The sequence below is a fragment of the Nerophis lumbriciformis genome, linkage group LG35 (assembly GCF_033978685.3).
Source record: "Nerophis lumbriciformis linkage group LG35, RoL_Nlum_v2.1, whole genome shotgun sequence".
Classification (NCBI taxonomy): domain Eukaryota; kingdom Metazoa; phylum Chordata; class Actinopteri; order Syngnathiformes; family Syngnathidae; genus Nerophis; species Nerophis lumbriciformis.
The window spans coordinates 22,195,001-22,209,601 of NC_084582.2; the positions used below are offsets into that span (position 1 = coordinate 22,195,001).

The window sequence follows — 14,601 nt, forward strand, 5'->3', positions numbered from 1 at the left end:
TACCTTTAGTATATCTGTATGTGGAATTAGATTATGGAATGGCTTACACAAGGAAATTAAAGAAAGCTCCAATATGATTCAGTTCAAGGGACTGTTGAAACTACAAGTGTTCACAAAGTACCAAGAAGAACAATTATGATGAACATCTTGAACCTTTAAAAAAAACATATATATATATATATATATATATATATATATATATATATATATATATATATATATATATATATATATATATATATATATATATGTGTATTTATTATTTGTTTACTTACTTATGGTTTATTGATTTATTTATTGTTTATTTATTCACTGTTCTGTTACAAAGAGAGAAACAAGAAATGGGATAAAACTGCTATGATATGAAAAGGGGTAGGATCAAAGGAGCTTTGTTTCTTCCTACTCCTTTTTGGACGTGCTGTAATGAAACAACCGGAAATATGTGATGCATTACATTTCATTCTATGCATGTTCGAAGTAAACTGAAACTGAAATGAACTGAATTTAACCTCCAGGGAGGCCAAAGCAGTGTTTCCAAACACTTTTCAAGCTCTGGTTTCTCTTTGACACTACCGCTTGTCATGACCACCGTGGCAATTTCTACGAATCTGCACGCTCGACTTTGTTCCCCATGGGACGCTAAACGTCTCTGGAAGTGTACAGAAAGTGGTTCTTGCCTCGGCTGGTCTGGACGCTGAGCTTGGATGATCTGTCTGAGGCTAAATGAGCGAATCAGTGATATTGAAGTATAAACCACTGCCTGAGCATTTTTCATGTTTCATTCGGTTTTCCCAAGTTGATATGGAGAATTTTACAATCCTTTAAGTGACATTTTCTTTGTAAAATCCAGCATCTTTTATCTGTCATTGGGGACTGTACTCCTGTTTAGGATGTATCGGAAAATGAGATTCCCCAATTGAAAGACCAGCAGCGGCCGTGACTATCGCTAGCCAAAGGCTGGACTATATTTGTTCAGCCAGTAGAAATCAGAAATACTTTCAGTCCCTCATTTTTGTGTACATTGTGTGAAATTGGTACACCTTTGTACCAAACTGAATTGTTCGCACTGAAATATCGGTTTATGAATACATGTAACATTTGCAGACCGAATGGTACTGCAAAATGACAGGTATTAGTACCATGGCAAACAGGGGAAAATATTCTTCCTTACTGTTCGGAATGGTCCCGTGGAACAGCAGAGTGGTCAGTGAAGTTCCTGAAGAAGCCATAGAAGCCTTTAACTTGATCCCGGATATAAGCCTGAAATGAAAACAGTTTAATGGATGATGTAAGAGCTTTACAAGCAACATTTGCATTGACACCAATGAGTTGGCAAAAATCTGCCGAAAAGAAGACGTGATTTATAGAGCAATGAAACTTAGTCACGTCTGCATGGAACGTGCCTGCATTGGTCCATACACCTCTGAGCGATCAAACATGAGAACAAAGTACTCAAGATTCCAAACTGCAGACTGCCAGGGTATGTAGTCTGTCTCGTTACGAAGAAACCCCGTAAAATTTAGAGCCATAGTCACATCCACCCTGTTGGCTCTGAAAGACAAGAAAGGATTCTATCATCAGTGAGTGAACATATTTGGTAACCAGAGAAGAGGACACTAAAACACAGAGATACAACGACTGTAGAGATGCTCCCATTGATCAACCACTGGTCAGTATCGGACGATTTACGTGAAAAAGTGTGTGATCGGCAAATCAATGAATGCCTTAAATTTCAATTTCACTCTAGTAGACACTTTATTTATTTTTGGTCCCCCAGCTGACTGAAGCAGTTAACAGTTAACTGTGTACGTTCATACACAGTGTGGAGCCGCTCCCCTAAGTTAAAAAAAATCATCACCTCCGTTGTGACAAATAAACAACATTTCTTACAGGTATTATTATCGACGCTAAACAACAAGAACAAGCAGGTGCAGACAAGAAGGCATGCTAAACCCTAGCTCGCCGCTAAGATAGCTTGAAACAACACAGGAAATAAGTGCTTAGTAAAGTTTAAGAAGTGTTGATGGATAGGGGTGTCGGGAAAATCGATTCACATCCAAATCACGATTCTTATCTATTATGATGTTCAAATATAATGCCTCACAATCACACACTTTTATGTTAAAATACTGAACAGATGTTTACCTTATGCCAATAAACATCTGTTCAGTATTTTAACATAAAGATGTTTACCTTATGCCAATAAACATCTGTTTAGTATTTTAACATAAAAGTGTTTGATTGTGAGGCATTAAAAGCCACAAAATGCAACAGGTCCATCAGACCCACAAACGCTGGCTGAGTAACAACAATATGAACGTTGCACGGAAAATTTCTCTGCCACTTTCTGCATCCCACAGGAATTCTTCTTAAAAAAAACATTTCTCCCAATTAAACCAATTGCTCAGTTCCATTTTGGGTGTACATTTTCAAACGGTCCACTTATTAAAAAATACAAAACGTATACTTGTGATTAATCATGATTTATGGGTTTGTGGGTCTGATGGACCCGTTGCATTTTGTGGCTTTTAATGCCTCACAATCATACACCTTTATGTTAAAATACTGAACAGATGTGGGATATGGTAAACATCTGTTCAGTATTTTAACATAAAAGTGTTAAAATAAACTTATCCCAATAAACAGATGTTTATTGGGATAAGGTAAACATCTGTTCAGTATTTTAACATAAAAGTGTTTGATTGTGAGGCAATAAAAGCCACAAAATGCAAGGGGTCCATCAGACCCACAAACGCTGGCTGAGTAACAACAATATGAACATTACACAAGGGTTAAGAAAAGTTTTGGAATCGCATCGTCACCTTGAAGGTCACTTATGATTTTCTTCGACATATAAAACGTTTCTTTGTGGTTTACATAACAGGTAATGGTGGTTCCTTGATCAACATTTGGATAGATTATGTGTTATAGACTATGTTTAAGCCGCTTTCTGACCGTCTCTTCAGAATGTGCCGTTTAGTGGGCGGTCTTATTTACGTGCCGGTGTCCTCCTCCAGGCCAAGCCTCCTTCTACTGCATCTCCACCCCGTCCACAATGTTGTAGTTTTAGTGCTTTCTAATCGAGTTTACTGGTAGATAATTATACAAAAACAGTCACAGAGTGTCAGACCTGATTCTGAAATAGCAACAGTGCAGTATTTAAGCATCCATGTGTAATGGAGGCCAGCCATGAATGTGTTGGTAAACCTCACTCCCTGACATCCTTAAGTTGATTGCCGTCTCGATAGCTTGGGTTTTTAGCTCGGTTGCTAGCACGCTCATGCCAGACGACCCAGGTTCAAGTACCGGGCGGAACGAAAAGCAGGCACTGAACCAGGTGGGTTACACATGTGCATGTTCGAGCCAGTCTGCCCCACAACAAGAGTTAAGTTAAAGTACGAATGATTGTCCTCTGCATTTGACCCATCCCCTTGTTCCACCCCCTGGGAGGTGAGGGGAGCAGTGAGCAGCAGCGGTGGCCACGCCCGGGAATAATTTTGGTGATTCAACCCCCAATTCCAACCCTTGATGATGAGTGTCAAGCAGGGAGGTAATGGGTCTCATTTTTATAGTCCTTGGTATGGTTTGAACTCACGACCTACGGGTCTCAGGGCGGACACTCTAACCACAAAGCCACTGAGCAGGTGGAGCAAGAGGATAGAGAAAAAGAAAGAACTTATTGACAAAACCTTTAGAGCGGTGTTTTTCAACCTTTTTTGAGCCAAGGCACATTTTTTGCGTTGAAAAAATTCGGAGGCACACCACCAGCAGAAATCATTAAAAAACGAAACACAGTTGACAGTAAAAAGTTTAAAGTCAATTGTTGGGTATGACTTTAAACCATAACCAAGCGTGCATCAATGTTGCTCTTGTCTCAAAGTAGGTGTACTGTCACCACCTGTCACATCACGCCCTGACTTATTTGGAGTTTTTTGCTGTTTTCCTGTGTGTAGTGTTTTAGTTCTTGTCTTGCGCTCCTAATTTGGTGGCTTTTTCTCATTTTTTTGGTATTTTCCTGTAGCAGTTTCATGTCTTCCTTGACCGCTATTCCCCACACCTGCTTTGTTTTAGCAATCAAGAATATTTCAGTTGTTTGTATCCGTCTTTGTGGGGACATTGTTGATTGTCATGTCATGTTCGGATGTACTTTGTGGACGCCGTCTTTGCTCCACAGTAAGTCTTTGCTGTCGTCCAGCATTCTGTTTTTGTTTACTTTGTAGCCAGTTCAGTTTTAGTTTTCTTCTGCATAGCCTTCCCTAAGCTTCAATGCCTTTTCTTAGGGGCACTCAACTTTTGTTTATTTTTGGTTTAAGCATTAGACACCTTTTTACCTGCACGCTGCCTCCCGCTGTTCCCGACATCTACAACGCAATTAGCTACCGGCTGCCACCTACTGATATGGAAGAGTATTACACGGTTACTCTGCCGAGCTCTAGACAGCACCGACACTCAACAACAACACATAATGTGCAGACTATAATTACTGGTTTGCAAAAAATATTTTTAACCCAAATAAGTGAAACTAGATTATCTCCCACGGCACACCAGACTGTATCTCACGGCACACTATTGTGCCGCAGCACAGTGGTTGAAAAACACTGCTTTAGAGTACAACTGGATAGACATGGCAGACTCAAGAGCTCGGAGCTCTCCAACAGCAAGCAGAGATTTGTGCAAAATTAGGAGTTGCACACGTACCGAACTTGTCAATCTTAGACAAGCTTTTTCTAGGAGTACATTTGCAGGACTGGACTCATTCCCTGCAGAAATGATTGCCTCTGCCAAATGCTGCCAGAGGCGATGCGAGAGGAGGTAGAAGCGAGACAGACGAGCAGGCATTTTCGCCTCATTGTGAGCGGTTCCACTCAAACCTGCACTGCCGAGCCTCCTCCTCGCAAACGCCCGTTCTCGTGTCAACACAGTGGACGAGATTAAACTACGGATTTTTAACCGCCGTTTAAACAGCTGTGCAATCTCATAACCGAGACCTGGCTGCACGAAAACATCCCGGACTCAGCACTGGAGCTTACAGGCTATTCCATTCATCGGGCAGACCACACATCGGACTCCGGTAAGGCTAAAGAAGGCTGGTGTACCGACGTCACCGTAACACAGAGACACTGCTGCCCAGATGTGGAATTTCTATCACTATATACTGCGGTATAACTATTATAATTGCTAACTTGCCTGAACCAAGATGCTGCTGTATAGGATTGCTCAACTAAGTGTTGCAAATACGCATACTTGCCAACCTTGAGACCTTCGATTTCGGGAGGTGGGGGTGTGGGGGGCGTGGTCGGGGGTGGGACAGGGGCGTGGTTGAGGGCGGGGGCGTGGTTAAGAGGGGAGGAGTATATTGACAGCTAGAATTCCCCAAGTCAAGTATTTCATATATATATGTATACTGTATACATACATATACATATACATATATATATATATATATATATATATATATATATATATATATATATATATATACATCCTGAAAATATGCAAACAAAACTGTGTTTAGATAATTGATACTTCAAACTTGCATAAATAAATCTTAAGGAACTTAGCTTCTGAGAGCTTCAAAATGTAATGAATAAAATGCTAAAGTTGTTGATGAACAAGCAATTATTTTAATAATTAAATATGGTCATTCTAGTGTGTGAATGTGAGTGTGAATGTTGTCTGTCTATCTGTGTTGGCCCTGTGATGAAATAGCGACTTGTCCAGGGTGTACCCCGCCTTCCGCCCGATTGTAGCTGAGATAGGCTCCAGCGCCCCCCGCGACCCCGAAGGGAATAAGCGGTAGAAAATGGATGGATGGATGGATGGATGGTCATTTTAAATGAATTATTATGATCCTTTAAAATTAATTATTTCAAATATGTTTATTTTAATGTATAATTCTATGGCTGGATGTAATAAGGAGTCAGAAAAAATACAATTATTATTTATTTATTTTTTTAGCAAAATATAGTAAAAATTTATTTAAAAAAAAAAATTTAAATCATTATTATTATTTTTTTAGGCAAGATAAACATAATAATACAATTTATCTCTAGTCTGGATGATTTAGTTCTTGTCACCCTGTTGTCCTCCCGTCATAAAGAAAAGGCTGTCACTCAGGTCCGCATGGAGCTGGAGGGGGCGTGGCCTCCAGCTCCGGCTGAAAATCGGGAGATTTTCGGGAGGATATTTGTCCCGGGAGGTTTTCGGGAGAGGCGCTGAATTTCGGGAGTCTCCCGGAAAATTCGGGAGGATTGGCAAGTATGCAAATACGATGACAATAAAGCACCAATCCTATCCTATCTAGAAATATCTACTGATGTAACAATAGTAAAGCAAATACATCACTAGGGTCGCAAATTTTAAACTGTTTGTTAGGGGAAATTTAGGAAGAAGGCAGGATTGTTTTATACTGTACATATCCCAGCCATGCCTCCACGGTTTGATTTTGCACTTTCGGTACATATGCAGTTCCCAAATACACAAAAACAGGTACTAATAGGTAAGAATAGTTGGTTTTGCATAATGACTCGTTTAAGAATTGCTATCAAGTTGAATTGTGAGTTGTTGCAAGAGTCACATCCTTATATGGAAGTGTCACAAGAAAAAGTAAGATAGTAACAGGAAATTAACAAGTAAATTAATATGAATAAGATGTATTCCGATTCTTAGTAGACGATTAGGTTTAGAATCGATTCTCGATTCTTGAAATACACTATTTGATATATAAATGATGATAAAACATTTTTGAAACATGTTATAGGTTGCAAAAGTTATTTTTGGCTACTCAGTATGGCAGCAAGCAGGCGATGACCTAAAAACGCCTTTAAAAATCCATTGTTAAAAATTATGATATTAAATTAAATTATGATCGATTCAGAATCGGAATAAATAAGAAGTATGTTTAGATGTGAATTGTGTATGGGCCAGACGTAAACATAAGGGGTCCGTCCATATATCAGTAGTGCCAATACCAAGTTTAGAATCAATACTAAAGTAGTCAGATATGTTTTTTACAAAGTATTTTTTGGGGTCTTTTTTGTTCATGTTTATAAATTTAAGGAAAGGGGGACTTTGAAGGCAAAAAAACTAAATAGTAAAAAATAGCTAAACAAAAGTAAAAACTATCGACATAGCAACACATTTAAACATTGTGTCGATATTGTTGCACCGTCAATAACCCTCACCATAAATACATGAACAACATTTACAGCTAATACATGAGATTGGTGATCTCACTAATGGAAGATTGGAATTGTCAGCATAAAACCCTGATCGGAACATCTGCGGTTACAAGCATGGTGGCGCTATTGATGGATGAGACAAAGTAGTAACAATAGTAACACCTTGCCAAATTAAAGACGTCGTCAATAAGCTGCCCTCGGTTCATCACTGGGATGCGCTGAAAAGAAAAAAAGAGAAGTTTCACCAACAAAGGAACATTTTATATTATTCAGTCAGACACTGTGAAATCATGAAAACGTAAAAATCATGGTAATCTGAACCCACAAACTGGGATTCCTTTTGATGTGTATTTATGGTCTTGTCACCCTCTCCTGGGCAGAAGGGCGACACGGCAATGCGGTTGGATCAAAAGAGACGTCGGAGACGCTTTACTGAACCAAAAGTTGCTTAATTACAAGCGAGCATCATTATACAGGACTGCAGTTCCCGGAGGAGAAGAAAATGAGGCAGTCCTAACTTGGAGAAGCCAAACCATCAGTTGTATATTCCTCCTTCCTGTCTCTGTGTGTGTGCTAAGTGAGGAGAGCACATCCTGACCATAAAAGGAGATGTTTGTGTGTAAGTGTCTGGAAAACAACTGCTTTAGGTCATAACTTAAATGTTGACATTGAGCTAGACAGGTAGTCTCTTCTCAAGGAGAGGGCTATCACTTTTGCATTCCGAAGTCCCAATTAGGGCCTCTTTCCTACGAGAAGTGATCCAATCCACCTGCGAATGTCAAACTAAGGGGCCTTATCCTATTATGTGCTCAAACTGAAATACCACTGTTTAATTAAACTTGGTGCTTTGCTTTCTCCAAGATGAATATGAACATTCACCCAATGCAAAACATAATATGAGTTAATTAATTCAACTTTGACATTAAACTAAAACCAGGCGATCGCAAGAAAGACATAAAGAGACACTAGTTTATGGTCTGTTTTTTTTAAATTCAGATTATGATTAATTCTTAATCTAAATAGAAAAATATAAACATCCCATTAGTCGGCATCCCAGTGAGAGCAGACATTGTACAGTAAGTGATTGTTATATTATGTTCGTAATTTGTATTTCTTGTTCAGCACACAGCAATAGTGATTCTTGCTGGATCTGCTTATCACGCACCTTCTAAAACTTATGACGTATCCTCTTTATGTTCAGGCTAAAAAATAAAAAGTTCTGGATGATCTTTTGTCCCAAAATGTTCTTTGTTGTCTCCCATGAAGTCTGCCATGATTAGTTGTTGTTGTTCAAGGAACAAATTAATGTTTTGATGCTTCTGTGAAATTAATGCTTAAAATGACCAAAGCAGGCAAATACTACATGTTAATATGAATCTGCCTGTTACTACATAACATACACGTACAGCGTGTACATACAGTATATAAAACATTGATTATGATTTTGGATGTTTTTAGAGCGCTTTATAGGCAGAATAGAGCAAATCTATTACATGCATTGTTAGCTGACTTTTGCTGGCGTTTATTTACTAGTTAGAATGCATAAAAAAGAAAAACATATGTGTTCTTGTCTTCCATAAAGATTGTGAACGATAGAAAACATTCCAAAAAAGTGCAGTTCCTCTTTAAAGATAAGATACCATATTGGAGTGAAAAAATGATATTGGGATAACTAACAAAACTGAGTTACAATACTACAATGTGCATTTGCCCAAGTCAGGTGTGTCAAACTGGTTTTCATTGAGGGCCACATCTCAGTTATGGTTGCCCTTTTAACAGTGAATAATATACAGTATGACTATACGTGTGTATATATAAAATGTGTATAATTGTATCTCTTTTTTTACGTACGCTGTACAAAACCAAATCTGTAGATTGTACTGTATAAAACCGGCAGCTCAGTCGCCACAATTTTACCCTAATATTTGCAGTTTTTTTTTTTTTTTTTTTTACAGCATATAGAATAAGAAAAATACATGGAATTAGATTAAATGGAATGGAATGGAAAAACGGTGCTACTGTTTTTTTTTTACGTAAAAACTCATTCAACTTTTTTATACTGTAAAATCTACGGTTGTTGTGTTTTATAGTGTATTATTACTCTATATTGAAAGTGGATTTTACTGTAAAAAATGTTTACTGTAAAAGTTTGACATGAACAGTTTCTTAAATTACTTACTTCACTTTTAAGTATTTATCTTTATTTGATTGTTTTGAAATGTGTGATGATATAACATTTTATTTTATTATTAGAGATGATTAAAGTGTAAAATATATGTAATTGTACGCAGTACATTTATTTTTGGAATACGTTTATTCAGAAAAGATGAGGTACTTTATTTCCACACTTTCGGGGGCCACACAAATTGATGTGGCGGGCCAGATCTGGCCCCCGTGCCTTCAGTTTGACACCTTGGGCTTAAGTAGTTATTGTCTTATCAGGTGATTTCTGACATATTATGTTGTACAAAGTAAGGTTTGGTACCAAATTTTGTACTTTTTTTTTAGTACTGGTATACCGGTATTAGTATAGTACTGCGATACGAATGAATCATTTTCGGTACTATACCGCCTCTAAAAAGTACCGGTCCCACCACCCCCCTCCCCTGTGCCCTCGTCATCTTCACGTCGTGTCATTGCTGGTTTTACGAGCAGAGCAAAATATTTGTATCGTGACAACACGAGTACCAACCAAATTCCATTGGTAATACCGATTCATGTAAAATCAAACGCTACCATAGTTTGTTGCACGAGACGTCCCGTTGGGTTGCAGACCGCACCGGCTCAAGCCCAAAACAAGACCGGCAGATTCAACTTGGCAAAGAATACTTCCTGACTACAGCGACACACGTAGGACAAATTGAAATAAATGTATACTTGCAAATCTAATGATACTCAGAGGTGTGAGAAAACAAAACACAATTGCTATTAAATGTTATGTGATGGGACACAAGTAGGGGATTTAATTTTTTTTGTTTCATTGCCATGCATGTTTTTAGAGTGTTTTATTGCTGTGGATTTTAATTGCATGTTTTTACATTTTAGAATTTGATTGTATTTTTAATTGCATGTTTTTACATTTTAGAATTTGATTGCATTTTTAATTGCATGTTTTTACATTTTAGAATTTGATTGTCTTTTTAATTGCATGCTTTTACTCCTTGTGGACTTTGCTGGTATTTTAAGACGTTGCCCCTTTTTAGCTTGTTGCCCCTAACAACCGAAGTGCCCAATCAAACGACACCTGAAGTTAGACGCACCTGTGGGGCATTAGGACTGCACCCAATTAAAAGAGAACAGGCAGGATCGACGAGGAGGGAAGCGACAGCAGAGCGATCGGGGAAGAATCGACAGGCTTTGCCAAGAGCGACCGGGTGAACGCGCGCAGGTTGGGAAGGAACCCCCGAACTACACAGCAGACCCCGCAGGCTACCGGAGCGAACCCCAAGAAGCCCACAACACGCAGGGGCAGAGGGAACTCTGCCTCCGAAGTAAGTGACGTGTGTCGTGGATCCAGAGCCGGCCCAAGGCATAAGCGTACTAAGCGCTTGCTTAGGGCCCCGCGGCCACCAGGGGCCCCCCAAAAGCAATTAACAAAAAATTAATATTTTAAATTTTTTTGCATATAAGAGTCTGACTGATGATTTCTAAATGATCAAAGATATATTATTGTACAAAAACACAATTTTAGGTCAACAGAGTGCTGCTGCTGATCTAGGCCTAGTGATTCTTCCTGCCTCTCTTTAAATGTAAAGTTGCCTCTGCTGCACCTGTGACGTTTGCCGCCTGCCGTGCAATGCCAGTGCGCACTGGGCATCAAAAGCGCACATAGAGGCAAAACAATGTCACAAAAAAGGACATATCCTTCAGGTGCAGAAAAAAGGAAGAAGAAGAAAGTGGAAGAGGAGAAAAAAATGCCATGATAAAGGTATGTTTGCATGACTTGGTAATAAAAAGTTTATCAAAGAGATTTGTAGCTGTAATTAGCTTTAGCTAGGTGACGTTAGCTAGCTAGCAATATGTTTTTAGCATCAGGTTACTAGTGAGATATGTTGTTTGCACAAATTGTTTGCAGCAAAGCACGGTAATTTATGTGAGTAAAATAAACATTATTTTTTACATCAACTCATAAGTTATGTGAAACTTCCCCAGGAGCATTGTTAGAATACTTTGGAGGCACAGAATCAGCCCAGAGCCAGTCCACATTCTCAGGCTCAACTGTGAGTGATGAATCAGGTGAGGAAAAGACTGTCACCATACAGTATACATTTAATTTCTTAGTATAAACATTACACCTGAAGGGAAATTAATATAGTCAAAGTATCTCATTAATATGTGTGCCTATATGTATGTATGTATTTCATCATAGGTCCATCTCCATCCTCTACAGTGCTCTCTCACACACCTCCATCCTCTGTGCCCACTGTCCCCTCTATGTCTGAAACCACAGCTGATTTTATCTAGAAAGTTAACTGCAAAACACCCTTTATAATTGCTCATTGTACTGCAGAACATTCTGAGATTAATAATTATGTCCAACAGTGCAATTTAATGACCTTATAGGTCCTTCTTTTTTAGTCATTGTCTTTCTTTGGTCACTTCCTCAGCAACTTCCACCACAACATCCCCTTCACACCATGGACCATCATCAGCTCCGCCAGTTGACCCAGCTGAGTGGCTTTCTTTCCTCTCAGATTCAGACAGGACTGAGCAGGTGATCAGAGGACCACTGTCTATTAAGGAGAACTTTTCATTCCCCAAACGGCATGATGGCCGACGTTTTCATTATCATTATACCTACAGACAGCTAGTCAATGGGGAACAAGTCAAGCGTAGCTGGCTGACTTATTCAAGAAGTAAAGATGCAGTCTATTGCTTTTGCTGCAAATTATTTTCCAAAAAGTCCTTAAAACTGGCAGCCGAGGGACAGCGGGATTGGGTCAACATAGGTGCACTGCTGAAACAGCATGAAAACAGTGAAGATCATTGTAGCAACATGGTGAAATGGAAGGAATTTGCCTTGCGTCTTTCAAAGGGGAAAACTATTGATAAATGATAAATGGGTTATACTTCTATAGCGCTTTTCTACCTTCAATGTACTCAAAGCGCTTTGACAGTATTTCCACATTCACCCATTCACACACTGATGGCGGGAGCTGCCATGCAAGGCGCTAACCAGCAGCCATCAGGAGCAAGGGTGAAATGTCTTGCCCAAGGACACAACGGACGTGACTAGGATGGTAGAAGGTGGGGATTGAACCCCAGTAACCAGCAACCCTCCGATTGCTGGCACGGCCACTCTACCAACTTCGCCACGCCGTGAATTGAAATTGATGAATTTAACTTCAGTAGACTGCGCTCTCTTTGTACAAAGTAAACATTAAATATGAACAATTAACTAAAAATATAAACTAGTAATTAAAGACTAATATGTACAAGACTGATGAGACAAGATGACACTTTTACTGTAAATACAAAGCTTGATCACTTGGACTGTTCAACCCCAGGCCACTCTTGTAGCTGAATGTTTTCTACATTTTAAGATTAGGAACCATATGTGGCACTCTGGACATCATTCGTTCATTCATTGGTATAATTAATGTTCTTAACTGGGCCACCCCCATATCTTTATAAATGACATGTCATTTGTAAAGACATGCCAGGCTGACAATAGGATAATGTAAACAACACTGCCAGAGCCGCAATGAGTTTATAGTAGGTGTGTGAATGATCAACAATCAATATTATTGGCAGAAATAGAGGGCCCCAAAATCAAATATTGCTTAGGGCCCCATGGAGGCTTGGGCCGGCACTGCGTGGATCTGTGGGGGCAACCAACTGCCTTGAGCTGTGGGCTTGCGGGCTCGTGCGTTGTACGCTGGCTGTGTGGTTCTGTGGACAGGGGGCGATTGGGACCCAGAGACCTGCTGCGACCCCCGGGAGCGACCAAGAGGCGGCACGAGACGGGACGAGTACGGCCACGTAGGTCCCGCGAGTGACCGGCGACTGGCGAGGAGAGTGGGCGTACCCAATACTTCGACGCAGAACTACAGCAGGGGCAGGGTTTCCCCTGCCTTGCGTGAGGACCCCGTGGAAGTGGGTGGAGCCAGGACGCTGACCCACTACGCCTGTCGCGGCTGTACCCTCACCATAATATTGGTTACCAATTGGTATTTTTAGTATTGACAACTGGACGGTTTAATGTGTATTGTAATAAAGTGTGAACAAGCATAATCATCTTCCCTTATTTTGGACAGCTGCTCTCACTACATTGGGTTCTTAATATTTATATTTGTTTTAAGCAACATTTTTATTAGATTTTAATATTCTACCACTCGGGTCCATTACAGTTACATTAAAAATATTATCAAACAAATTAATGTTGATTTATACATGAACACTAGTATTGAGTACCAGTATTGATCCGCAGGTACCTAGAATTGGTACTGTATTCTGTACTGCCAGTACAAACAAGTGTACTATTGCAGTAAAACCACTCAAGCCAACTAATTATTTCAAATAAATACAATAATGCAGTGACAACTTGGCTTAGTACGCACCTGGGGGTTGGATAGCAGCTGCATGAGGAGGCGGTCCCAGTTATTTGGGTCGTAATTGACCCGGTAGTATCCAACACAACCAACATTGGCCAAGATCCACTCTCCTTGCTTAGAGACGAATTGGTCTTTCTTAACTGTGAACAATATTGGCCAGAAGTATTTATGAAGCCAAATAGGTATATTTACATGTGACACTATTTGTTACCTGTCTTGTCGTTTTCCAGCCACACCAGAGAAGTTGCAGATGTATTTGACGAGACTCGGATCGGGATGAACCACCACAGACTGAGCAGAATGTTAGCAAGTGAGTGGACTGAAGGATAGGAGTCATTATTCATTAAAATACACAATTTCTAACTCCATTAAAACAACTCCGATACAAATCAATTTGCTACCACACACATTATGTAAACATCTTCTTCCCAGTCTGACTAAAAAACACCACTATAAAAATACTCACACAATGGCACCTTGTTTTTGTTAGTAATCTTTCAAACGACCTTACGAAAACCGAATCATATAAAAACTGAACATGATTCCGTAAGAAATCATGTTTTGCTAGAAAATGTCATTTGGGTAGAAATTGCATGTGAATGCTGAAAAGCCAAACCCAAACTGAAATTCTAAGAGTAAGCACGCTAGCCGGATAGCGTCAAGTTACAAAATATATGACACTTGAGACTGTGAAAGAGTTGGCATGCTAACGTTGGAATGCTAACATGCAAACTTTAGCACACTAGACAGATAGCGTAAGTAACACAGTATACAAGTCCTAGCTGCATACCTGCAAAATTAGCTAAAAATGCTAACGTTAGCCTGCTAGCATGCTAACAGGCTAATATTAGCATGCTAACTGTTAA

The 14,601-nt window shown here is 39.5% G+C and overlaps 1 protein-coding gene across 1 annotated transcript in view; it reads right to left on the reverse strand.

Annotated features, from left to right (window-relative positions):
• The window catches only part of LOC133575083 (aminopeptidase N-like), a 57,220-nt gene that overhangs the window by 15,320 nt on the left and 27,299 nt on the right, over positions 1-14,601 (reverse strand). The window contains exons 11-15 of the mRNA XM_061927544.1: positions 13,947-14,026; positions 13,742-13,875; positions 7,344-7,399; positions 1,404-1,551; positions 1,172-1,260 (exon numbers count right to left, since the gene is read on the reverse strand). Coding sequence (XP_061783528.1) covers positions 1,172-1,260; positions 1,404-1,551; positions 7,344-7,399; positions 13,742-13,875; positions 13,947-14,026 — 507 coding nt within the window. The remainder of the gene's footprint in view (positions 1-1,171; positions 1,261-1,403; positions 1,552-7,343; positions 7,400-13,741; positions 13,876-13,946; positions 14,027-14,601) is intronic.